The sequence below is a fragment of the Aulonocara stuartgranti genome, assembly GCF_965226115.1.
Source record: "Aulonocara stuartgranti genome assembly, chromosome: 23".
NCBI classification, from domain to species: domain Eukaryota; kingdom Metazoa; phylum Chordata; class Actinopteri; order Cichliformes; family Cichlidae; genus Aulonocara; species Aulonocara stuartgranti.
The window spans coordinates 20703485-20729741 of NC_138958.1; the positions used below are offsets into that span (position 1 = coordinate 20703485).

The 26257-nt window shown below is 41.9% G+C and overlaps 2 protein-coding genes across 5 annotated transcripts in view; both read left to right on the plus strand.

Annotated features, from left to right (window-relative positions):
* LOC309701247 (NACHT, LRR and PYD domains-containing protein 3-like) overlaps positions 1-4956 on the plus strand; it is a 42656-nt gene extending 37700 nt beyond the window's left edge. The window contains 5 exon segments of the mRNA XM_082525341.1: positions 598-763; positions 3577-3642; positions 3645-3684; positions 3860-4462; positions 4557-4956. Of these exon segments, the coding sequence (XP_082381467.1) occupies positions 598-763; positions 3577-3642; positions 3645-3684; positions 3860-4386 (799 nt within the window). The 3' untranslated portion in view covers positions 4387-4462; positions 4557-4956.
* Positions 4957-15775: 10819 nt separating this feature from the next.
* Positions 15776-26257, plus strand: part of LOC309700855 (NLR family CARD domain-containing protein 3-like) — a 34853-nt gene continuing 24371 nt past the window's right edge. For 3 of the 4 annotated variants that reach the window (XM_082524722.1, XM_082524721.1, XM_082524720.1), the window contains exons 1-8: positions 15776-15864; positions 17562-17653; positions 19733-19858; positions 19943-20062; positions 21211-21336; positions 23666-23744; positions 23891-24116; positions 24251-26036. In XM_082524722.1, the coding sequence (XP_082380848.1) occupies positions 19782-19858; positions 19943-20062; positions 21211-21336; positions 23666-23744; positions 23891-24116; positions 24251-26036 (2414 nt within the window). In that variant the 5' untranslated portion in view covers positions 15776-15864; positions 17562-17653; positions 19733-19781. Of the gene's footprint in view, positions 15865-17561; positions 17654-19732; positions 19859-19942; positions 20063-21210; positions 21337-23665; positions 23745-23890; positions 24117-24250; positions 26037-26257 lie in introns of those variants that run through there. The other variant, XM_082524723.1, reaches the window with a different exon arrangement.

Below are 26257 nucleotides of genomic sequence, written 5' to 3' on the forward strand. Positions count from 1 at the left end.
TTCCAGGCATGTCCCACCGGGAGGAGGCCCCGGGGAAGACCCAGGACACGCTGGAGAGATTATATCTCTCGGCTGGCCTGGGAACGCCTTGGTATTCCCCCGGATAAGCTGGAGGAGGTGGCTGGGGAGAGGGAGGTCTGGGCCTCTTTGCTTAGGCTGCTGCCCCCGCGACCCGGCCTCGGATAAGCGGTTGAAAATGGGATGGATGGATGTTCCACAATTTGAAGACACTGGATTTGTGAACCTCTGCTCATTCTTACATCTTAGCAACTGCTTCACTAAGATTCTCTTTTTATACCCAGTAACGATATTGACCTGTTGCCAGATTAGCTGCAAAATCTTCCTTGAGCTGTTTCTTATTAGTACCACTTACTTTTACAACCTTTTGTTGCTCTTGATCCAACTTTTTTGAGCTGTCTTGCTGCCTTTAATTTCAAAATGAGCTAATATTTTTCATGAAATATTAAAATGTCTCTTTTGAAACATTTAATATATTTCTGAGTTCTATTTTTAAAAAGTATAGTTTTATGAGTTTTGTAAATCATTGCATTCTGTTTTAATTTAAAACCTTGAATTAATTATATTATGTGTCTGTAGTCTTTCAGGCTGTCTTATTGCAGAGAGAGGTTGCATTTCTCTGGCTTCAGCCCTGAGCTCCAACCCTTCCCATCTGAGAGAGCTTGACCTGAGCTACAATCATCCAGGAGAGTCAGGAATGAAGCTGCTTTCAGCTGGATCCACTCTGGAGACTGGAAACACTCAGGTACAGAAGGAATGCCTGATGCGGGAGGACAGGTGTTTTTACTAGAGATGGCACGATACCACTTTTTTATGTCCGACACCGATACCGATATCATAAATTTGGATATCTGCCGATACCGATATGAATCCAATATAGTGTATTTTTTAATCAATAAAACAGTTTTTTTAATATCTTGCTGCTTTTTGTATAAGTTCATACTCAAGTTAAAAAAAACAAACACTAAAGCTATTCTGTTATACCTGTATGCAAAAAATACACTGCACCCAAAATATTTCAAAACTGATCAATCTAATAAACTTAAACCTACTCCATCCTCTCTATTCTGTTATTTTAAAGAGTACTTAGCAGAAATATTAAGCAACCTAACTAATAGGGTTCTAAAACTCCCAGCAAAAAATAAATAAATAAATAAATAAAATAAAATAAAATAAAATAGGGAACCACCTCCCACCCTCCACCTCATGATACTTAATTGACGTAATCAACTATAATTTGATGCAGTGTGAGAAAAAGATACACAGAAATCAGTTATTTTTCAAGAATAATCAAATAGATTCAACACCTTTCTTCAACAAAATTGCAGACTGCACAGATGGTACCTTCCCAAAGGAAAAAGTACTATAGCTTACTAGAGTATATTAGACTTAATAGTTACTATATACCGTAATGGACTTCTATACATTTTACATCAGATTAAAACTTTGGGTGTAAAATTCGGATAATTATTTATTAAAAGCTAGATATTTTAAATGAGAATAAGAAAGAAAAGTATGTCTTTGTGCCCCCTTCTCCCTGTTCATGCCCTATCGGCCCCCCTGGCTAAACTTTGCTAGATCCGCCCCTGCACAGTTACCAGCCGTCAGCTACGTAGAAAAGGATCCTCGAGTAGAAAGTAATATTAAATAAATTCTAACAACAGCTTATCAAGCTTAAACGTGCTGCTGTTGTTCAGCCGCTGGTTTCCTCTTTCTGGCGCGAAGAGAGCAATAAAAGAAAAACAAGAGAGACGGACTCGGGACAGAAAAGCCGATCAGCTGATCATTAATCAGTTTCATGATTGAAGTAGCAGCAGAAGAGGGAGAGAGAGAGGCAGTCACTCCATATATCTGTTGTTAAGCTTAACGTGGGAATGCTTTACAAACATTCAGAGATGAACTTACACACTTGCTTTACTTCTCTCTGGGATCACTTCCTCGGAGATGAAATGCCGGATTGCTAGCGAGGCTACAAATACACACAGCCGCTCTATCACGTGACCCGCACTGCTGCGATGTGCTACGGTTATGAGCCGAGTTACGCCATGTCGCAAGTTTTGCGAGGTGCTTTTTTGATATTTAATGGATCGGATTACATTTTTTTATTTTTCTCCGATATCCGATCCAGTAATTTACGTCAGTATCGGACCGATACCGATACATAATATCGGATCGGTCCATCTCTAGTTTTTACCTTCAGTATCAAAAAAATAAATTGCTGCAGCCTGAATATACAAACATCAAAGAGGTAGACTCTTTAAACAAGATGCTCTTTCATTCAGAAAGTTACTTAAAAATAATCAGCTTTGTGATTAAAAAATTTTTTTTCTGCCTTTCATTATTTGTGTGTGAGTGTGTGTGTTAGTATATCCTGTTATATTGCACCACACTGTGACATTAATAAAAAGTAGCTCTAAATATATATTTTAAAAACATGTCTGTATCTTTTACAATCACACTCCTCAGCCTCCCAGTATTGTTTATGCCAGGGTACTAAAGAGGAGAGTCCATCTGTTAGTTGAACATTGGATTCAGGAAGAGTCCTTATTGTGAAACACTGAACCAGCTTTTTATCCTCTCAAGGATATTCGAGGGTGCCCAACCAGTCTTCATGTGTTTTGTGACAGGGTCCTTAGGGGTGTCTTGTGGGGGGGTAATTCATGAGTATGGTGTCTGGTCCATTGTTACAGGCCATTTAGCCCTTGACAACCATAGTGAGAACTTGGTTTAAATGTAAAGTCAGTTGGAATAATTTCTGGTGGGCGTTGGACTCAACCAGGGCTACCCTTTGTCACCAATTGAGTTTTTTTCTTTTGGCTTCACCGGTTAGTGAACTTCAGCTTGCACTGGAGCTACTTAGAGTCTTTAAACAAGTGTAAAATGGTGTGAGTGAGAATCAGCACTTCTAAGTGGAGAAGTTTAAGAATCTTTGGGTCTTGTTTCAAAGTTAGGGTAGGGGGAGTTAAAATAAGACTGACAGATTGGTCTGCCCTAATCAATCTGGTGTGATGAAGAGACAGTTGGGCATAAAAGCAAAGCTGTAGATTTACTGGTCAGTCTATGTTCGTACGCTCACCTACAGACTGGTGTCTTGGATACAAGCGTCAGAAATGAGTTTCTGGCTGGGCTCTCTTGTAGAGTTGGGGTTAGGAATTAGGTCATTAAAGAGAGAATAATAGTAGAGCTGCTACTTTTCCATATCCAAAGGAGCCAGTCGAGGTGGTTTGTGGATCTGAGGCCTGTTGTTAAAAGAAGAGGGGGTGCTACACAATGACAAACATGACCCTATCACAACTCTTTTGAGATGTCACTTCCAACAAAAATGCCATTTTGTTTTTTAAATGGTTGACTCCTAGTTTGAACAGTGAATGTTTTCTTTGTTCTATTGTAATAAGACATATAAGTTTATGAGGTTTGCAAATCACTGCATTACATTTTATGCACTATATGCAGATTGTTCTGCTGGTCCCAACTTTTTTTTGGAATGTGGGATAAATAAGTCTCTTTGTGGATTAAGACTTTTAAAATTGAAAAAAGTAACATTTCATGTGATTTCAGTGTTATGTTGATGTGTCCTTGTCAAAAGAATGTGCTGGTCTGACCCCCCTCCTCCTTTCAGGGTGGAGCCTGCTGGAGTCCAATGGTTGACACCAGGTCTGAGGAAGTGTAAGTGTGTTTTTAATGTGATTCATGAAAACAAAGCAGCACACATTCAACCATCTTCAAACTGTCACATCACTCATTCACATCTCTGATGTCAGGACTCACTATCAAAGTGTCAATCAATGAACAGATGATGGATCAATAACTGCAGCTGGATTGTGTTTGTTCTCTCCATTAGATTCCTGTCAACTCACAATCGACACAAACACAGTACACACAAACCTCAAACTGTCTGACAACAACAGGAAGGTGACACATGTGGAGGAGGTTCAATCATATCCTGATCATCCAGACAGATTTGATTACTGGCCTCAGCTGCTTTGCAGTGATGGTCTGACTGGTCGCTGTTACTGGGAGGTCAAGTGGAAAGGACTGGCTTACATATCAGTGAGTTACAGAAGAATCGAAAGGAAAGGAGATAGTAGAGACTGTACCTTTGGATTTAATGAAAAGTCCTGGAGTCTGAGCTGTTGTGATGACGGCCCTCCTTCTGTCAGTCACAATGAGAAAGTAACATTTATCTCCTCCTCCTCTGTCTCTAACAGAGTAGCAGTGTATGTGGACTGTCCTGCTGGCACTCTGTCCTTCTACAGAGTCTCCTCTGACACTCTGATCCACCTCCACACCTTCAACACCACATTCACTGAACCTCTTTATCCTGGATTTACAGTCTGGCTTTCTGGTTCCTCATTGTGTCTGTGCTGAGTTGAGTATAAAGAGAAACACTCTGACTGTTGAACAGATAGTTCAGGCTATACATGTCTGTCTCTTTCACTCAGAAACACGTTTTCAGAATCAGTTATTTTGTTCCTGTACAGTTTTCTAGTTTTATTGTTATTCTGTTAGTATCAGAATCTGACCAAATGTCATATTATAGTGAGACTCTCCTGTTTCATCAGAAGAGAAAATTTCTCTTTACTCTGAGTTTAGATTATGATCAGCATTCACTGAAGCTCCAATGAAACCAGCATTTTCTTTAACTCTGAAAGAAAAATATCTCTTGCTTCTCACTGCTGGTTAAAAGATGAACTATATTCTCATATTCATGTCAGACTCTCATTTAATATGTAGACCGTTCCTTCATTTACTTTCTGTGATATATAACTGATTACATGTATAACCCTGACATTAACAATGGTCTTATGTTGAGTAAAGGAGAGTAGGAGAGCTGAACCCATTTTCCATATTTTTATCTTGTTTGTAAGTAAGCGTTTTTTGTGTTAATTAAAAGATATTTATGACAATAATTCAATTAAATTTTATTTATATATCCCACCTGTTTTAATGTTGTTGTTTTTTTCTTTTTCAAATAATTGTACTGATAACTGTTTTCAACCACACTGATATAGATTTATATTCAGACTGTTAACACTGGACTGTTAATACCATGAAAGTATCAGAATCAGAGCCCTCTAGTGGTCACTGTCAGTAACTACAACTCTGTATACAATAGCACTGACATTATGAACTTTATGAGACTCTATGAGAAGTTAATGGAAGCAGTCTTGTTTTTCTCTTGTTTCCCTCACTAACATCAGCTGTGTGCAGGTTAGCTTTAACAGAAATAGCAGAAAATAGTCAGTTGATGGTCAGCAGCTGAACTCATCTCAAAAATACTGCATCATGAACTCGTCTCCAACAGGGACTAAAACTTATTGGTAAAGATATTAAGATACAAATTTGAACTTCTTGATTTCACAAACAGTGTCTGATAGAGGAGGAAGCTGTCCTTCATGCCTGCCCTGTCTGATTACTTTATGCTTTATATTACTTTTGAGTGTTATTTGAACAATCACACATGTTGGAACCTTTTCAGTTTCCTTTAATCAGAAATGCTGTTCAAGTATAGACAGTAGATGCTTATATATGATGTCTCAAAGGGGACTAAACAAGAGTGCCTCCTGTTCAAACTGATACCTAGAAAACCTCAGTTATTTTGGACTGGATAAGTTTTATCTGTGTGGGTTAGAGGGTTAGAGACAGGTCCAGGATATGTTTAGCCTAGCATAGCACAAACACCAGAAAGAGGGGAAGGCTGTTATCCTAGTTTAGAAATAATAAGTGCTCTAAGTGTTAACAGGTCACTCACTGACCTAATTGGCCATTTAGTAAAATGACCTTTGCACTGCTGTTTGCTTCTAACAGTGACCAGTGAAACACTTGCTTGTGCTAAAATATTAAATAGTGAACTGATCGTCTGGACTTTGTGATAGTCACCTGTGACAGAACAGGCTAGAATTTTTAGGTGCCACAGAGGTATACTTATCTATTTTTCTAATTTAATTCAATTAAAAAGCAAAGAATAGGAAACCCTGAATGAAGTGTTGGGAGAACAGGGGTCACAATGTTAGGACTAATGGATGTTTTTGACTATAAAGCCCATCTGCAAGGACAATACAGCAACACAGAAAGAGAAAGATGTGTTGGAGAGAGACAGAAGTGGTGTACATTGAGAAAAAGACTGGTGTCTTATCTGGACTCAAAACAATTGAAAGAGGAAAAAAAAGTTGTATTGGATAATGACAGTAGTTCTGTCATCACATACATGTTTAAATATTTGTGAAGCCTGTGCAGCACGTGGGTATATAAATACGATACATTTGGATTATCACATATAAGTGGTTCTTTCCTCTGAGTATCAGTATTCACTAAACAAACAGCAGTTATCGCAGTCTGGTATTTTTTTATTAATTTTTTATTTTTATTTTGCTCCATGCAGAATATTTGAGGGGGGTAGCCGAGAACAAGACAACACTGCACGCCACCACCAAGGTTAACAGTGGAGGTGGAGTAAGGGCTTACCTTAACTAACCCAGGTTTTTTTCTTTCATAAAGACAACAGCAGCCTCATCTTAAGGCTTCCCATTGCTATTCTACAAACCCAAATCCCCAAAGTGTGTTGGTGGTGAGTGAGATACCCTTCCATCCAGATGGTGTCCTGGTGAACTATTATGCAGACGGTGGCACACAAAAGCAAGAAAACAAACCACAAATCATGTGAGAATGTTCAGTGCACTCATTGGTCAGATGTATCTGGGACATGAGCAACAAAAATAAATACAGGAAGTACAGTAAGGGGAACTAAGGATGGGGCCAGACACTTTTCTCACACCACTGTAACAGCATTAATGAGATAATTGACCTCCATGGCTTTAAAGTTTAGGTAGCTTCACTGTGTTGGCACATGGTATTGAAGAATATAACAGTGGAGGATCAGATGTTTTGGGGGTTTTCCTGATAGAGACAAGGGTCAGGGTTTCAAATAAATTAAAACTCTGTCTGGGTCTATGGTTAAGCTCAAGTGGAGGATTGCTGCCAACCCCCCTCTTCAGCATATGCTTCAAAGACAGTTAATATGACTCGGGGGTGTTGATTCATTTAAAATAACATTATCATCCTGCTGTAACCAGGTTACTGTAAGACTAAATAAACCAGACTGGAGACATTAACCACACATTTTTAGATTCAGTGCGATTTTACACTTCTTGATGATATTACCATCTCTGATTTTCATCCAGTATCATTATTGAATGCTTAAATTCCAACAACTTGTCTTTGATTAGATTGAGCATAGTAGGTGGTTTAAATCCTTCTACCAGCTACCCTCAACATGACATCAGACATAGTCTGAATAAAACCAGTTGAACCAGTCACGGTGCTTTCAGTGCAAACACTGATGTTTGTTTTGTGTTTTCTATTTGTGCAGAGACACAGCGTGACAGCAAAAAACAAAACAACCTGATCTTGTTCATGTGCACATGTCTGTATTATTCAGAGCTCAGATGAGGCTTTTTTTGGTTAAGCTGTGCCTACTTCCTGGCCATGTTAGTTTGAGGGAAATCAAAGGGCAAATTTGATGCAAAGGAAAAAGGAAAGAAAGGATAGAAAGGATAGAAATGTTACTGCATCTGTGTGAAAGTGTAATTTAGAAAAAAACTCAAAGAAGAGAAAGAATGGGGAAAAGGTGGAAGCTTTACTTTTCACATGAAAGTCTATTGTTCAGAAACTTAACCTTGAAGGGTGTACTCAAATGAAATAGACCTCTGTTCCTGCTAAGCCCCTCCCACCTGTCCTGCTACAGAAAGAAGTCCGTTTTGTGGTAAAGTCTATGAGGACAGCAGGTGATATTTAAATCACTCCACCTCTCCTATTACCCCTGCTGACATGCAGACATGATCCGAATGAAACCGGCTGAACCTGTCACGGTCCTGGGTCTCCTGACCCAGCGTTTTTAGTTCTTTGTGATTTTCGTATTATTGTACTTGTGTGTGATTTATTCTATGGCTTCTAGTTTTGATCCCTTGCCCTTCATGTCTCCCTGTGTGCCCCTCTGTGTATCTGTGAGCCCTCGTCTCTCCTTATGTTTTATTCCATGCTTCCCCTGCCCATCATGTCTAAGTTCTCCCCGTGCTCTCTCTTCCCCCTGTGTGCCCTCTATGTATTTATGAGCCCTCGTCCCCTTTCGTGTTTATTCCGTGTCTCCCCTGCCTGTTACGTTGGTGTTCTACTCGTGCTCTCTCTCCTCCTGTCTGAACCTCTGTGCTCCCTGTTTCACCTCTCCCGCCAGTGTTCAGTTCACCCCGCCCTGTCTCGTTATGGTTATCAGTGTCACCTGTGTTCCCCGTGTGTTCCCACTCCCCTCGTTAACCCTCTGTGTATTTCTGTCTGCGTCTCCCTCTGTTCAGCGTGACGTCGTCCCTCATGCTGCGTGGATTTCCCTGTGTCTCTCTCTCTCTCTCCGAGTGTTAGTTTACTTTTCCCAGTTTAAGTTTTGTATTTCCTATGTCCTGCCTCTTCAGCAATAAAGCTGCCCTTTTGAGTTCATTCCCTCGTGCCTGTGAGTCCTGCATTTTGGGTCCTCCTCCTGCCTGCCACACAGCGTTCCATGACAGTACGACGTCACCAGTAATGGATCCAGCGGACTCACCGTGGAAGCGCAGCTCCCGTTTTGACGGGACTCGGCTAGTGCTTGGAGGGCCTCCGTGCTGCCGCTCCTCACTAGCTGCTTACCCTTCGGTCCACTCACCTGCTTCCTCTCCGCGGACGCCCAGGTCTCGCAGAAAACGCTCCAGCCGGTCCCGGGAGGATTACTACGAGCCTGCAAGCAATCAGCTCACGCCTGCACAAGCCTTTTACAAGATGTTAGGGATTATTATCGTGCCGCCTGACTCACCCAGCATTTCCACATCACAGCAGGAGCAGCCACAGCAGAGTCCTCCCTCGTCACATTCCGCCAGCGCCGCTCCCTCTTCAACAGGGAGGCAGCGAACACGCAGCCAGCACTCACAGCTCCAGCAGGAGCCTGGGATTCAGCTCAAACAATCGCCTAGGGTGAGTGACAGGGTCTCCCTTCATTCGCCTTTTTTGTCAAGGGATAGACAGACTGTTTCCCCCAAAGCTGCGAACGCCAGCCACATGAACACTACAGCTCGTGTTTCTCCGGTTCGGGAAAATAAGAGTTTTCGTTTTAAGAATGACTATTTTCCCATTGGTTCAGAAGACTGTGCGCCTGATGTTTTTTCAGATCCAGGAGTTAAGACTGTTCCGTCTGGATCTGTTTATTCTGGAGCTATGTTTATTCAGTCAGCTGCCCGTCCGCTTTCAGCTCAGTCTCCTGCTCAGAAGCCGCCTGTAGCCCAGACACCTACTCCACCACCATTTTCGCCTCAAGCTCAGTTAGCCGCCCGGCCTCAAGCTCAGTTAGCCGCCCGGCCTCAAGCTCAGTTAGCCGCCCGGCCTCAAGCTCAGTTAGCCGCCCGGCCTCAAGCTCAGTTAGCCGCCCGGCCTCAAGCTCAGTTAGCCGCCCGGCCCGAAGCTCAGTTAGCCGCCCGGCCCGAAGCTCAGTCGCCACCTCCACCACATTCAGCCTCGCTTCCCATAGCACAGTCACATCCACAGCCTGACTTACTACAAACCTTATTTCAATCCTTAGCCCAGTCAATAGCTCAGTTGGTAGAGGAATCATCAGCCTTATCGACAGCTCAGGTAGCTCCCTCGCAGCCACCCTCAGTGCAGTCTCCAGTGCAGTCTCCAGTGCAGTCTCCAGTGCAGTCTCCAGTGCAGTCCCCCACTCAACCACCAGCACCACAACCATCACTACCTCTAGTTCATTCCCCTGTGAAGTCATTAACTCCACCACCTACTCCACTCTCACCACCACCGTTACTACAGACATCAGTTCAGTCCCCTGTGCAGTCATTTACTTCTCCACCGTTAGCAGCTCAGGTCCCCGTGTGTCCAGCAGCTCAGGTCCCCGTGTGTCCAGCAGCTCAGGTCCCCGTGTGTCCAGCAGCTCAGCTCGCACCTGAACCATTGGCCCAGTCCCCGATAGCAATACGGTCTTCTGTTCGGCTTAACATTCAGCCAGGGGTCCCAAACCTCTCTGGCTCTACATCAGCTCCTGCTGGAAGCTCGGATGAGCTCATCCAGGACTCCGTGGCTCCCACGCCGCCATCTACCTCGTCCGCTGGGGGTTCCAGTAAGCCCGGCCAGCACCTCCTCGTCTCCGCTGGAGGGTCCGAGGGACCCGTTCAGCCTCCTGTCTCCGCTGGAGGGTCCGAGGGGCCCGTTCAGCCTCCTGTCTCCGCTGGAGGGTCCGAGGGGCCCGTTCAGCCTCCTGTCTCCGCTGGAGGGTCCGAGGGGCCCGTTCAGCCTCCTGTCTCCGCTGGAGGGTCCGAGGGGCCCGTTCAGCCTCCTGTCTCCGCTGGAGGGTCCGAGGGGCCCGTTCAGCCTCCTGTCTCCGCTGGAGGGTCCGAGGGGCCCGTTCAGCCTCACGCCGCATCAGCTGGAGGGCCCGAGGAGCCTGTCCAGCCTCACGCCGCATCAGCTGGAGGGCCCGAGGAGCCTGTCCAGCCGCCATCTACGACCGCTTCATCATCGCCTGGGCCAGCCTCTGCCTGTGCTTCTGCTCCGCCTGGTCCGGCCTCAGCCTCTGCAGCTCCGCCTGGTCCGGCCTCAGCCTCTGCAGCTCCGCCTGGCCCGGCCTCAGAGCCTTCGTCTGCTGCAGCCTCCTCAGAGCCTTCGTCTGCTGCAGCCTCAGCCTGTGCTTCACCTGGTCCCGCCTTGACTGGTCCTGTCTCGACTGGTCCTGTGCCCACCGGGCCTCGGCCAGTACGCCTGACACTGGAGAGCCGCCGCCGCTGCCTTCCGTGCGGCCGGCCCCCTGAACTGCACCGTCATCGCCTGAGTGGCCGCCGTCGCCTTCCGCACGGTCGGCCCCCGGACCAGCGCTGTCATCGTCGCCGCCGCCTCCCGCGCGGTCGGCCTCCTGAACTGCTCCGTCGTCTCCTTCACCGCCGCCGTTGCCTTGCGCACGGCCGGCCTCCTGAACTGTTTCCGCGTCGCCGCCGTTGCCTTGCGCACGGCCGGCCTCCTGAACTGTTTCCGCGTCGCCGCCGTTGCCTTGCGCACGGTCGGCCCCCTGAACTGCTCTGTGTTTGGGTTATTTTCTTGGGCTCCGGTGTTTGCTGTGCTCTTTTGTTTTCTGTTCCGGGCCCTCCGTCCTGGGCCCCCGCCGCCCGCCCTGGGTTGTTTTCTGTTTGGTTTTGTTTTTCTGTGTTTGGGCTGTCTGGAGCCAGCCCTTGAGGGGGGGGTACTGTCACGGTCCTGGGTCTCCTGACCCAGCGTTTTTAGTTCTTTGTGATTTTCGTATTATTGTACTTGTGTGTGATTTATTCTATGGCTTCTAGTTTTGATCCCTTGCCCTTCATGTCTCCCTGTGTGCCCCTCTGTGTATCTGTGAGCCCTCGTCTCTCCTTATGTTTTATTCCATGCTTCCCCTGCCCATCATGTCTAAGTTCTCCCCGTGCTCTCTCTTCCCCCTGTGTGCCCTCTATGTATTTATGAGCCCTCGTCCCCTTTCGTGTTTATTCCGTGTCTCCCCTGCCTGTTACGTTGGTGTTCTACTCGTGCTCTCTCTCCTCCTGTCTGAACCTCTGTGCTCCCTGTTTCACCTCTCCCGCCAGTGTTCAGTTCACCCCGCCCTGTCTCGTTATGGTTATCAGTGTCACCTGTGTTCCCCGTGTGTTCCCACTCCCCTCGTTAACCCTCTGTGTATTTCTGTCTGCGTCTCCCTCTGTTCAGCGTGACGTCGTCCCTCATGCTGCGTGGATTTCCCTGTGTCTCTCTCTCTCTCTCCGAGTGTTAGTTTACTTTTCCCAGTTTAAGTTTTGTATTTCCTATGTCCTGCCTCTTCAGCAATAAAGCTGCCCTTTTGAGTTCATTCCCTCGTGCCTGTGAGTCCTGCATTTTGGGTCCTCCTCCTGCCTGCCACACAGCGTTCCATGACAGAACCAAATATTTGTTTAAATACAAATACTGACATTTGCATGTTTTCAGTCCAAACACATTCTTGTCAGAGACAAACTAACAGAAACTGACCTGATGTAATTCTATTTTAGTTATGTAGCACTAAATCACAACTATAGTCACCTCAAGGTGGTTTATATTGTAAGGTAAAAACCCTACAATAATAATAATAATAATAATAATAATAATATTGTTGGAGGGGTAATTATACACTGACGGACAGGAGGTCACAGAGAACTTTGTGAACTACTATTTATCATAGATCTATTGAAGTCTACATATGAGTTTAACACGTAGGTCCAGGTTATAAAACATTGCACCACTATCTGTTGGCTCACCTCCAACAGGAAGTAATGTTGACTGTTTTACCCTCAGAGGAGTCATGTTACTCAGAAACTGATGAGGTTAGAATCACCAAAAGTTATCATATTAAACTTAGATCTGTCTGTCAATCACTCTGACCATTTAAAGATGATTATATCTCAAAACACATTAATTAACACCTAATAATAGATATAGGTTATGTCAGAGCTCATATCAGAGCACATTTAAATTACAGTTACATGGTATATGGCTCCCCAGAGACTGTCTTTAACGTCATTGGTCTATGATTAATGTAAAAACATCATCATAAAGCCAGAGCCAGTGATCTGTCTGACCTTTACATCATTATAAATGTGAGCCCGTGGACATTAAGGCAGCTTTGGGTTCTTTATAAATTCATTTGAGTTTGAATTAGTTGTGTTTTATTTCGCTTTCCTCTGTTTTTATCTTGTTTCCATGTTTATGTCTTGGTTGCCCCATGTTTCTTTTTCTCCGAGATCTCATTGAAGGTTATTTTCCTTTCATATTCTGCATTATTTGTACTTTCTATCTCAGTCTTTTCTTTATTATTTCTTTATTATTTTCAGTAATTATTTCTGTTTATAATATATGTACTGTGGGCTGCTACAAATCAGTCTTTCAGAAAGTAATGAATGTAAGAGATGCACAAATATGTGAAGGACAAAGGAGGTATACAGACAGGTATTAAATTTAAACTGAAAATGTACAAATGTAAATATATATATATATATAGATATACCCTCTGCCTTTCTAAATGGAGGGACAGTAACTGCGTGTGCATATAAGCATGTAAAACTTGCAGATAGTCAGATTAACAGTATTTCGTCTCTATCTGCCATTCTGCAATTCATCTCATGTAAACAATAACGTGGCGCACAGTGTGACGTGAAAAAAGGCATATACCTTTGACGTTGTGTGACAAACTCTGTATTCCTCATCCACACGTAAACGCAAAAAAGGAGTTTTAAAAAATCTCTGTTTTCGGTGATTCGAAACTCCGTTTATGTGTGGACGAAACAGCTGCGTTGTCAAAAATACCCGTGTAGGTGCGGACGTAGCGTAAAAGAGTTAGTAGTTTATTTTCTTACTGCCTGTAATTTATTGCAGATTACTTGTATTTGCTTAATTGTTTACTAAATGTTTGAGGTGTGAAATAAACCGCAATGGAGCAAAATATGGGTGTGTGTGGTTGGAGGATGTGTGCGCGCGTGTGCATGCACGCGGGGGGGCGCGAACAAGTTTGGGAACCACTGATCTAACATATGAAACAGGAAAAGACCGCCATGTAATCCCTTTATTTCAACAAAGTAACTGTATTCTAAATACCACCCTTTTAAACGGTAACTGTAACAGAATACAGTTACTCATATTTTGTATTTTAAACACGTAATGGCGGTACATGTATTCCGTTACTCCCCAACACTGTTATTTACAGGTGTGTACAAACAGCTACTCAGGTGTGAACACCTATGTGGGTGAGCACGCTTGCATTCACAAGGTCTTCATGTAACTATCTAATAGTTGTGTGGGGTGCCACAGCCCCGGCCTCCAGGAGGCATGGAGCAGATCCAAGCCTCAGACATCCAGAGGCCCCTAGAGCATGAGAGCCCACAGATGACCACTGGAGGGGCAGTGTAACCCACCCAGAAAAGAGCGGAGTAGAGCCCCAGATGGGGGTCACAGTGCAGAAGCCACAGGGGGCCACATTGATGAGCTGGAAGGCTCCGTTGGCAGCCAGCTATGCCAGAGTGGACTGAGCTCCTGGCTCAGAGACCCGAGATCTGAGGGCTCTCCACACCCTGAAAGAGGCCCGACTGAGCCACAGGGGCCAGGCCCCACCAAGCAGCCACTGGCAGGGCATGTGGTTGGGGGTGATAGGTCCCCACATCTGGGGTCCCTGAGATGTTCCAAGTGATTTGGAATCTAAGACCCGACCTGACACATAAATATAGACAAACAGGCAAACACAGACACAAACATGCATTCCCACCATCATGTACACATATATAAATACTCAGCACTCTCCCAACATGGAGACAAACAGAAATGAACACTGTACACACACTCACACTCCCCAGACATACTCTATAACCCCTGGTCCAGGCACCATCACCCCCAGATGGGCAATCTGCCCTTAGACCCAGGAGATGTTTCCCTTTACTCTGGGGTGGAGACAAGCAGACCACCCCCGGTCCTGCAGCACCAGGGAAGTCCAACAGCCCAGATCTGGCTGCATTTCAATGATATTTGTCACGGTTCTGGGTCTTTGTGACCCAGCATTTTGAATTCTTGTGTTTTGGAAACATTTTATATTATGGTTTTTGTTCTGAGTCCTTGGTTGTGCTCTTTTGATTATTGTGATTTCTAGCTTTTAGGTTTAGTTCTGCCCTTGAGTTTATTGGCCCTTTCCCCAGTCAGTCATGTCTCATGTAACTCTGGTCCCTGTGTTCCCTCTGTTCTCTGTCAAGTTGCGTCTCTGAGTTCTGTCAGTCTCTGTTTCCTGTTTTACTTTGAAGGTCTTGTCTCATGTTAGTGTATTCTGTTTTACTTCCTTGTCTTGTCTTGCCCAATTACTCCCAGCTGTGCTCTTCCTCTGTGTTTCATTCCCTTGTTATCCCTCTGTGTATTTAAAAATTGTGTTTGCCTCTGTTAGTTGCTGGTTTGTCTGCGTGTCTTCCCCTGTATTTCTGCCGTGTGTTTCTCCATGTTCCAGGTTTCAGGTTTCTCATCGCGGGTTTTTTGTTCCTTTCATTATTATTTTTTAGTTTCCAGTGTTCCCAGTTTAGGTTTTTGTTTAGCGTAGTTCCCTGTGATGCTCTGCTTTGGTTTGTATTTTGCCTTTCATTATTAATAAACTTTCTCACAGCTACACTGTCGTCCGTGCTTGCGTTTGGGTCCAAATCCTCCTCCCCCTGATGATCTGCCTCCCAGATCATGACAATATTGGAGACTACAAAGTGCAGAATTTAGGTGCTGGCTAAAATGATAGATGTTATTTTCAGCCATTTTCCTACCGATAAAAACCTCCCTTATGGACATTCGTGCTACACAAAGTAATTTAAGCAATAAACAATTAAATAACAGAAAAGTTTCTATTTTTCACTTTTTTGTTACTATAGAAATTTCTGTTTTTTTACAACTACAGTAAAACAAAAAGAAAGGACAATCTGGGTAATTTTACAGATTTATTTCTTATAGTGTAAGTCCAAAGCGTCATGCTGACAGATTTCTTTCTTTGTCACATCAGTTTTTTTCTTCATCATGTATAAAAATAGTTGTGACACTGTAAGAAAGTTTCACTGGTCCGGCCTGTTTAACAGTGTGCTGTATGTGGCCCGTGATGTAAAATGAGTTTGACACGCCTGTACTAGTCTACTACTCATTCTGAGCCCCTCCCACCTGTTTCAGGTAAAGTCCTGCCTCCTTTCAGCTTAAACTGAAACTCAAACTAAAAGGTCAGTTATTCAGCTCACCTGTGTGTCAGTGTTTAGTGTCAGGTGTGGAGTGGAAATTCTTTGTAATGAAGAAACTGTAAGTTTGCTTTGTTTCCTCCTTTAATAGTCTGTCTTTGGAAATTTTACTGTTCTGCTCTGTAATGCCTGTAGAAAATGTTCAGCTCTTGTTTCAAGATAATCTGATTTCCAATGTTTCTCTATGTTTTTAATGTGCAATGTCTTTACTTATGAAGGTAAACAGGCTTCAATAAACATTTCTGCTGTAATATCTCCTCTTGGTCAGATCACTCTTTAAAAATATATATATATATATATGAGAGTCACCGCACCTAGTGCTCCGATAGTAGCATTCCAACAACGCCCTGTTTTCGTCTCTTGCCCACCGATGCCTTCTTGTTCCAGTAGCCAGTTGTTCCAGTTTTCGTCAGGTGCCCTGGTTCCTCAACACCTGACACGGACCTTGTTGATCCGGGCGACGTCCGAGCCGGCATGCCTTCATATTTATCTGTCTCGCTCATGTCTGCGGTAGGCTTGCTTAGCATAGGGGGTCTAGCCTTAGGACCCTTACTGGATACAGACGCCCCAGGCAGGAATCGAACTTGCGATCCTCTGTTCCAAAGGCGTGTAGTCTAACCACTACGCTATTATTTAACATAGATTTATCCTCGAAACATATTCATCATGTAGCCTCTTTTTAAAAATACTACGGCACATACTTTTGGCTCTCCTACAAAAGAAAGTAATGTTTGAATATTTACACACAGACAGATGAGTCACTTAGAGAATAGATTAAATCCAACAGAATTTATAATAAACTTGTATCTTTCTTTAAATTACACAAACCATTTAAAGATGAATATATATCAGTCGAGTCACACCTTTTATTTCATCAAAGTAGTAGTTTGTCCCTCGTGCTGAGCTTGAAGGAGCTGAGTCTCATTTCCTCATTCATACAGTTGATGATAAAGATTTTATCTCAGTGCTTTAAGCTTACTCATCTACTGATGTTTTTGTTTGAAATCCTCATTTATTCCCTCCTCGTGGACCATCTTTAAGATGAGCACTGTTAGCACCAATCTTTCAAAAACAAACAATAAAAATCTGTGTCTGACTCCAGCTTGTCGGTCTGGTGAACTACAGGTGGTGCAGTGTAAAGATGAAGCCTTAAACTGGTCTTTATTTTTTCTCTGAGTTATTAGTTCTGTCATTTGTTAGCTAACATAAACTAATGTAAGTCTGTTAAGAGCAATCAAGCAACTCAGTGATGTCACATTCTGTACTAGTATAAGATCATGCTAAAGAGGCAAAGTTGTGAAACCTTAAAATTGAACAGGTATTTCTTAAATCCAGCTACACAGACAGTGGTGAATCTGACTGTTTTTAGAGCATAGTGTTAATTGTTCTTTATATGTACATATAATGTTTCACATCCTCTTTAAAGCATGACTCCTACTTGTAAAGTGAAAAAACAAATGCAAACATGTTGAGGATATTGTGTCCTGACAGTCAGCTGTTTTACTGTGTGGTGGGTTCACTGAGCCACTTCTGTACATAATGAAAATGTCTCTCCTGATTGTCACCTGCAACCTAAGAAAGATGATTATTATCATTTTCTTTTGATAAGCATGGCTACATTTTATATTTCTGAGTGTGCTATGTATACATCTATGACTGAAATAATGCATAGCCTGTGTGTGCGAGCATTACACCATGTATTTGGTTGAATATTGTAACGCTGGAGCTGTAGTTTATCTGTTGACTCATTTTTTGCAGGGAGACGCTGCAGACAGAGTAACAGTCCATCCTGGTCCTCCTGTTACTCACAACTTGTCGAGAGTCCTTCTGGAACACGTCTTCTTACTGAGGTCAGTACTACACTTCAGGTTTGATCTCATTCAGGTAATTTTGTTGTTAACCCTGGAATTTCTGTACTGCAAAGGCAGATTACCTCTCACCAGGCTATATTACTATTGTGGCTTATGCTGCAAACCTAAACTTCTCTGGTGTTGTTCCACATCAGAGATCAAAGGTTATCAAATCTATATTCTCTATTGAATCAGATTAATTGGAAAACTTTACTGAGACCAACAACTGCCAGTTGCTACTTTTACAGTGCACTTCCTCCTCAAAGTCAAAGGTTAATTCAACCTTTAGTTGTTTTGTTTTTTTGGCTCTCTTAGAGGATTCTCAGTATGTGTGTAAATAATGTCACAGCCCTGAAAAAAAACTACTGCTTCTTCTTGTGTGTAGTTTGTTTAGTCTCATTCGTGGACTCATGTAGACTCTGCAAACATACTAATTTGATGACATAGACACACTTATGTTTCATTTAGTGGCTTCATTAAAACAGTCTATCATCTACAGACTATGTTTTCCCTCCTTTGTCACAGACTTTGAGCCATTGGCAAAGTTAGAAGAAGGTTTCATGTCTTCACATGTTTGTATGTGAACTGACATCTCAGTCTGACCAGTCAGACAGCATATTTACAAGTGAAGCGATGAAGGGAGTGTTCTATGCTCACACAGGTTAAACGACAAGAAGCTCTTAAATTACATCTGAACTGACACTTCGGTCAGTTTGTACACAAACAGGTTTTTAGTGGAACTCTTCATTTATTTTGTCTTAATTAAAGGGAGGTTTTTCTTTTTCTTCAACTGTATTGTTTTACTGTGAATATTCAGCTTTAATAATAATGAGTGTGAGTGATTGAACAGATTAATTGTTCATATTTTTTGTGTTTATTTTTGAGGAGCAAAAGAAAATTTGAAATGTCTGAAAGTCAGCTTAGTGAAAAAGTTATCCCTGTAATTGTGCATGCAGGAAAGCTGAGTACTGTGGGATTGATGGACCTTCCATCAGTCAGAACTCGGTCCCATCAGATTAAAATGTTTAATACTGACACTGAATCTATGTGTTTTTGTTTCCCAGAAGAAAACTGTAGTCTCACCATTAAAGTCAAACACAACAGTGTGCTCCTGATTCAGTCCTAAAATAGGGTTTGTTATCATGTGTGAGTTTGTTCAGGTTATTTACTTATGTCAAAGGAGCTTGCAAAGAAAAGCGTCTGGACTTCTTTACGTTGCTTGAAGACGTTTCACCTCTCATCCGAGAAGCTTCTTCACTTCTCGGATGAGAGGTGAAACGTCTTCAAGCAACGTAAAGAAGTCCAGACGCTTTTCTTTGCAAGCTCCTTTGACTACGATGACCTGGATGACTGAGAACCTTCACAGACGTTATTAACTTATGTATTTTATTCATCAAACATTTAATCCATGATCATTCTGGTTTAACTATAGATGAACTTATTGCTAGTGTGTAGTGTTTAACTAACATGATCATAGGTGTCAGTGTTTATGTGACGTCTGTGTGTTATCAATGCTGACATACACTGGAAATGCATGGAGGATTATAGAGCAGTGATCAGATGATTAATCGATAGTAAATTAACCCTTACTATTTACACAACTGACGATTCGTTTTTAAACAAATATCTGCTGTAAGGTTTTGAAAAATTATTCATTTTATCATGAACAGCCTGATACTCCATTAACACTTAATTTTTTTTAACTTTAATAAATTAAAGTGTTAAAATAGTTAGAAGATTCATTGATAATCCAAATAATACTTAGTAACACTGTGCCTGGCTGTCTACTTTAATAACAGAAATTAGAAAAAGAACACTACAAGATGTTTCTCTTTGAATCATGAATCAGCTTCCAGTCACAGTGAATGCATCGTGTGTGTTTCATGGCTCTATCTAGTGGAGTGATAGTAGAAGTAGAGCAGCTGATGGCAGCTTCCTCTGCCTCACACTGCTGTCTGACTGCATTCAGCTGACACTGAGATGAAGCAGAAAAGAAGCAGCTGGTATTTGGACAGCACACATGATGGAAAGGAGGGTTTCAGTTGATGTACAGATGAATAATTTGTGTTTCCTCTGCAGGTGAAGGTAGAAAGTGTGTGTGAGCTGATGTGGATGTGAATTCAGTAGCATGGATCAATGTGAGGACAGAGAGGAGGGAGTCCGTCCCTCTAAAAGCGCCAGAGAGAGCCAGACCAAAGCTCAGAGGTGAGATTACCATCTCTAACTGTCCATGACTCTTCTCCATGTCACAGCTCAGCACTCACATCACTGCTCCATCATTATTCACAGGAACCAACCTGGACCTGAAGCTGACCCCAGTTCAGATTCAGATTCTAGCGATTCATCTCATAACAGCTCTAAAGATCTTCCCTTTGATTTTAAAGTCCAGCAGGCTTCTACTGCAGAGTGGTGAGTTGTTAGTAACATGAGCTCTTTGGGAGTTGATTTAACTGCTTCACAGGAATCAACATGGACCTGAACCTGATCCAAGCTGAGTGTCATTAAAGAGCGACAACCCCAAGGGTTTTCTTACTGATTTTAAAGAAGGAAGATGTTATGCTGTAGAGTAATCAATATATACTGTGCTTTGACAAAATACTCATTCTTGTTTCACAACCTGGCTCATAGGATACAATACAAACAGAGGAAGACTAGATGAAATACTAATTTAGGGAGCTGGCGTCAGAATCAGGACTGTGACAAAATGAAGCAGCTGTAGAAAGAAGGGATTTTTTATAACCAAGCTCTTAGGGCAAAGTAAGCCACTACAGAAGGAAGCAAAGCACAAAAGAAGAAGAAGAAGAAGAAACAAAAACAAAAACCCCACACACACCATTTTGGTTAGTATTTAAGAGACAGTGTGTGGATGGTGAATAAACAGTGGGAGGAAAGGCCATCCTACCCATGCCAGAAAAGAATCATCATAGCTGTTCCTTCTTTATTATTTGTAGGGATGGGAAGCTTGATACAGAGGTTTCAACACTGTCTTGAGCTTCCGAAGCACAGATGTTTCAAAACACTGCTCCAAAGTGTGGTTCAAAACACCCAGGTCACATGACCACAACTTTTGGTGCATTTCACCCCAGTTTCCACATGAGGCTGCTTCTGCTGCTTCTCAGTTTTGCCAGGTGCAAGAATGATCATTTTTTATTAACCAAAGTAAAGGCCTCAGTCTTATCGAATCCTGAATTAATGTTTTTGATACTACCACTTCAATTTATTAGATGCACATGTGTAAAAGAAAACAATACCCTCAATCTCATTATTATTTTTACTCAAAAGTGTGATTAAATATTTAAAGAGACATATAAATACATAAATATCTTATTTGAATGATTACTGTAGTGTAGATGAGTGAAAGTGAGAAAAACAGAGACTGAGCTCCACTCATAGCGGCAGAGAGAGAGCACATTGCACACTGAGATATAAAGCCATTAAAATATTTTAATAAAAGCCCTGAACAAAGCTAAGAGGTGAGATGACCATCTCTAACTGGCCATGACTCTTATCCATGTCACAGCTCAGCACTCACATCACTGCCCCATCATTATTCACAGGAAACAACGAGGAACTAAATGTAAAGATGAACCTGAACCTGAACCCAGCTGTGTGTCCTTAAAGAGTGACACGTCTAAAAATTACTTCATTCATTTTAAAGGACAACAACCTTCTGCTAAAAAGAGGTGAGTTGTTATTAACATATATTTTTTGAGCACTGTCAGGTTGGTGACTGTTTTAAATGAACTGCTGGATGATGGTCTCTACAATTCATTTCAGAGGAAGTCACTAAGTAAAAGTCCTGCATTTTATATTACATGAACATATATATTTAATCTGCTATGGGAGGACTATCAATAAAATTTAAATTCATGCCTTTGCTCTCTGGATGGTGTTCATTTCTCACACTTTCTCACATGGACAAAAGGCAAAATAAACAAATGAAAAAAAGATAACTTTAGTTTAGATTGAATTTAAAAGATAAAAAATAAATAGATGAAAAAAAAGACTTCATGAAGTCCGCTGCCTGTCCCTAAACAGTGAAGTTTAAACGATCTGCACAATTATGATTGTGTTGAGTCATCATTGTTAGTAGTCTGATGATAGAAGTAAGTAAAGAGTAAAAAGCCCAAATAAGAACTTAAAATTATTAGGGCAGAATTGATATATTCTCAAAAAGAGCTACAGGCTCTAGAGTTAAGATAAAAAAAAAAAGACTATTTTGGAACACAGGACGCAGAGAGAATCTCGCTTAGAAGAACCTGGGTGCTTTTCTCATAATGTAACTTGTCTTGAGCAACCACCATCTCATGTGGTGACAGGATCCTTGAAATTTTACCCAGAATGCAGCAGTGAATTATTAGAAAAGGGATCAAACATCCAGAGTACCAGTGCTTATATGTCATCATAGAAATTAACTCATTTGGTTGGCAAGAGAAAGGTTGCTGTTTCAATTCCATGTCCCTTTTTCCCACTCATATTGTTTTTTTATTAATAGCTTTTCCTTCCACTGATCCAATTCAAGGTCACAGGATGTCTGGAAATTAAAAATAATCTTCCTCTGTCATCCACTCTTGTTCTATTGCAGAGGTCTGGGTATGAATCGTCCTCAGGCTTTTTACTATGTCTTCTCCTTGCTGTCTCTCCAGATTTTCTGTGTTTTCTCCTTGTCTGGCCTTAATTAAAGCTAACTATTTAAAAATTAAATTAACTTAAAAATTAATTGAATGTTTCACAATTTTTTTATTTGAAGCCATGTACTTACTGGGTTATTTGAGTCTTCATGGGGTTTTTTTGAATGTAAAGAAATAGGGCTGTGCGATATGACCAAAATCTCATATCCCGATATAAGACATTTATCGTCCGATAACGATATAAATCACAAAAATTTAACATTTTATGTAAATTCTATGAATCTCAGGCAGCTCGACTTGCGTGAATTGTTTCCAGCTGGGCGTCGTGTACCTGGAGTGTTTTCACCACTGCATGAAACGATACATTTTTAGACATAAGTTGTAACGGCCGCCGCTTTCTTTGTGAGTATTTATTACACGGCGTGCTGCTGGGAAAAGCCTGTTTTAACATTTGAGTCTAAGGTTTATTTTTTTAGCACCTGACGGCTCTTTTTTGCTTTTCATTCATAAATACTCTGCATACTCTTTCGCGTGATTCAGGTTATTTTGAAAAGTCTCAACAGGATCTTGAGCTATATTGTGAAAGGTTTATGTGGAAAATAAACAAGCGGACACGCAATAGTTTTACCGTCGTTGTTGCTAACGACAACGCATAAAAACAGGCGCTTGTCCGTCCTTAGTGTGGTTATATTAAATATAAGAGAAAGAGAGAACTTAATATAGCCACTACAGTGACCATCAAAACGATGAAAAAATATTGCTGTAAACAGTTTATTTTAAACAAAGGATAGCGTAAAATGAAACGATAGACGTTTTTATATCGTCATCCGATATATATCATTATATCGAACAGCCCTATAAAGAAAGAAAAACACATTTTCTTCATGTAGTTTCAGTTTCTTCTGGTTGACAGTCATAGATTATTCAAAGTTTGGATGGTTGATGATATTTATTGTGTGTCTGGGTTTTCGTAATATTTTGAAAATTTTTAATCTGATATATTGAAATTAGGGCAAATGTCCAAGTGACTTCTTGAGGGCTTTCAGAATGTTTTCTGTCAAAAGAAAGCCAGATAATGATAATTCAGCTGGAAATTAATCCATATGTCCATGAATGGTGGACAGTAAAACATATTTTCAGTTGAAGGAAAGGACTGTCAGACATCAGCAAGGATTAAAAGTTCAGTAAATCATTCTCTGACTACTGAAGCACAACAAAACACAGCGAGCACCTAAAGCAAATCACTGAGCTGTTGATTGTGGGATCAGTAGGGCTGCTAAACTTAAACAACATGACAAGGAGTCACCTGAATCACAGTCAAATATAACTTCTTGGAACTTTACCCCTGTGCTCGAAATGATTTTAAATGGTTCCTCCCCAGAGTGGACCAGAAGAGCTCAGAGTTTCCCAGTGTTCAGTCTGCTCAACAAGATCAAACACATCAGGACTCCACATTAATGGTCCGTAAATGTACAACTACTTCTAAATCTTTTGAGTCATCTCCAAGCTGCACTTTTTAGAAGAAAGTATTGTCATTGTGTCCAGATTTCTGATGATTGGCTTTGTTAGTTTAGTCTGATTGGATCATTCACATAATCTCTTCCAGCTGCTGGAGAACACTATGATCACTTTTGTGAAGAGTGAGGTAAATAAGATCCAGAAGCTTCTATATCCATGTAAACAAGAATTCTTAGATAGTGAGAAGGAGGATAAGGAGTTGGAGGGTGAGGATGAAGCACAGATGAAGGAAAACACAGAGGCTTTTCTAAAGATCATGCTGAATCTACTGAGGAAAAATAACCAGGAGGAGTTGGCTGCGTATCTACAGAGCAGTAAGAGGATTTTTCTAAATATTTAAAATTTTGAAAGAATATGATTTTTCGAAATTTATATTTACTTGTCTATTTCTGAAAGCATGACATGATGAAGTTTATATTTTAAGAGTATATTTTTTGTGTTCTTTGAGAATTCCCAATCATTTGTCAACAAAAAGTTAAATCTACTCTGAGGAGGAAGTTCCAGTGTGTGTTTGAGGGGATTGCTAAAGAAGGAAATCCAACCCTTCTGAATCAGATCTACACAGAGCTCTACATCACAGAGGGAGGGACTGCAGAGGTCAATGATGAACATGAGGTCAGACAGATTGAAAAAGCATCCAGGAGATCAGATGGGGAAGATAAAACAATTAGACGAGAAGAGATCTTTAAAGTCTCACCTGGAAGAGGTAAACCAATCAGAACAGTGCTGACAAAGGGAGTGGCTGGCATTGGGAAAACAATGCTAATGCAGAAGTTCAGTTTGGACTGGGCTGAAGACAAAGCCAACCAGGACATCCAGTTCATATTTCCATTCACTTTCAGAGAGCTTAATGTGCTAAATAAGGAAAAGTTCAGTTTGGTGGATCTTGTTCATCACTTCTTTACTGAAACCAAACAAGCAGGAATCTCCAGCTTTGAAGACTTCCAGGTTGTGTTCATCTTTGATGGTCTGGATGAGTGTCGAATTCCTCTGGACTTCCACAAAACTACAATCCTAACTGACCCTAGAAAGTCCACCTCTGTGGATGTGCTGCTGATAAATCTCATCAGGGGTAACCTGCTTCCCTCTGCTTCCCTCTGGATAACCACACGACCTGCAGCAGCTAATCAGATCCCTCCTGACTGTGTTGACATGGTGACAGAGATCAGGGGGTTCACTGACCGACAGAAGGAGGAGTACTTCAGAAAGAGATTCCAGCATAAGCAAGATAAGATAAGCAAAATAATCTCCCACATTAGAACCTCACGAAGCCTCCACATCATGTGTCACATCCCAGTCTTCTGCTGGATCACTGCTACAGTTCTGGAGGATGTGCTGAAAACCAAAGAGGTAGGAGAGCTGCCCAGTACTCTGACCGAGATGTACATCCACTTCCTGGTGGTTCAGGCCAAAGTGAGGAAGGTCAAGTATGATGGAGGAGCTGAGACAGATCCAGCCTGGAGTCCAGAGAGCAGGAAGATGATTGAGTCTCTGAGAAAACTGGCATTTGATCAGCTGCAGAAAGGAAACCTGATCTTCTATGAATCAGACCTGAAAGAGTGTGGCATCGATATCACAGCAGCCTCAGTGTACTCAGGAGTGTTCACACAGATCTTTAAAGAGGAGAGAGGACTGTACCAGGACAAGGTGTTCTGCTTTGTTCATCTAAGTGTTCAAGAGTTTCTGGCTGCTCTTCACGTCCATCTGACCTTCATCAACTCTGGAGTCAATCTGCTGGAAGAGCAACAAAAAACATCCCATCAATCTGAAACAGATAAACATTTCTACGAGACTGCTGTGGACAAAGCCTTACAGAGTCCAAATGGACACTTGGACTTGTTTCTTCGTTTCTTCCTGGGTCTTTCACTTCAGGCCAGTCAGACTCTCCTACATGGCTTGCTGACGCAGACAGGAAGTAGCTCACAGACCAATCAGGAAACAGTTCAGTACATCAAGAAGAAGCTCAGTGAGAATCTGTCCGCAGAGAAAAGCATCAATCTGTTCCACTGTCTCAATGAACTGGATGATCGTTCTCTAGTGGAGGAGATCCAACAGTCTCTGAGTTCAGGAAGTCTTTCCACAGATAAACTGTCTCCTGCTCAGTGGTCAGCTCTGGTTTTCATCTTACTGTCATCAGAAAAGGATCTGGACGTGTTTGACCTGAAGAAATACTCTGCTTCAGAGGAGACTCTTCTGAGACTGCTACCTGTGGTCAAAGCCTCCAACAAAGCTCTGTAAGTAAATATGGACTCATCTGTTTCTGTTTAAAATGGTCATTTTACTTGTCAGAATAAAACAAGCAGCAGAAACATGGACTTACTCAAATAGGGTAAAAAAAAACCCAGCCAATTGGTGCTGGCCCTTTAAAAAACTCAAAATAATCTATTATATATTATTATATATAATTTATTGAATTAAACAATCATCAGCCCTCCCAATCAGATATTGCAGCAGA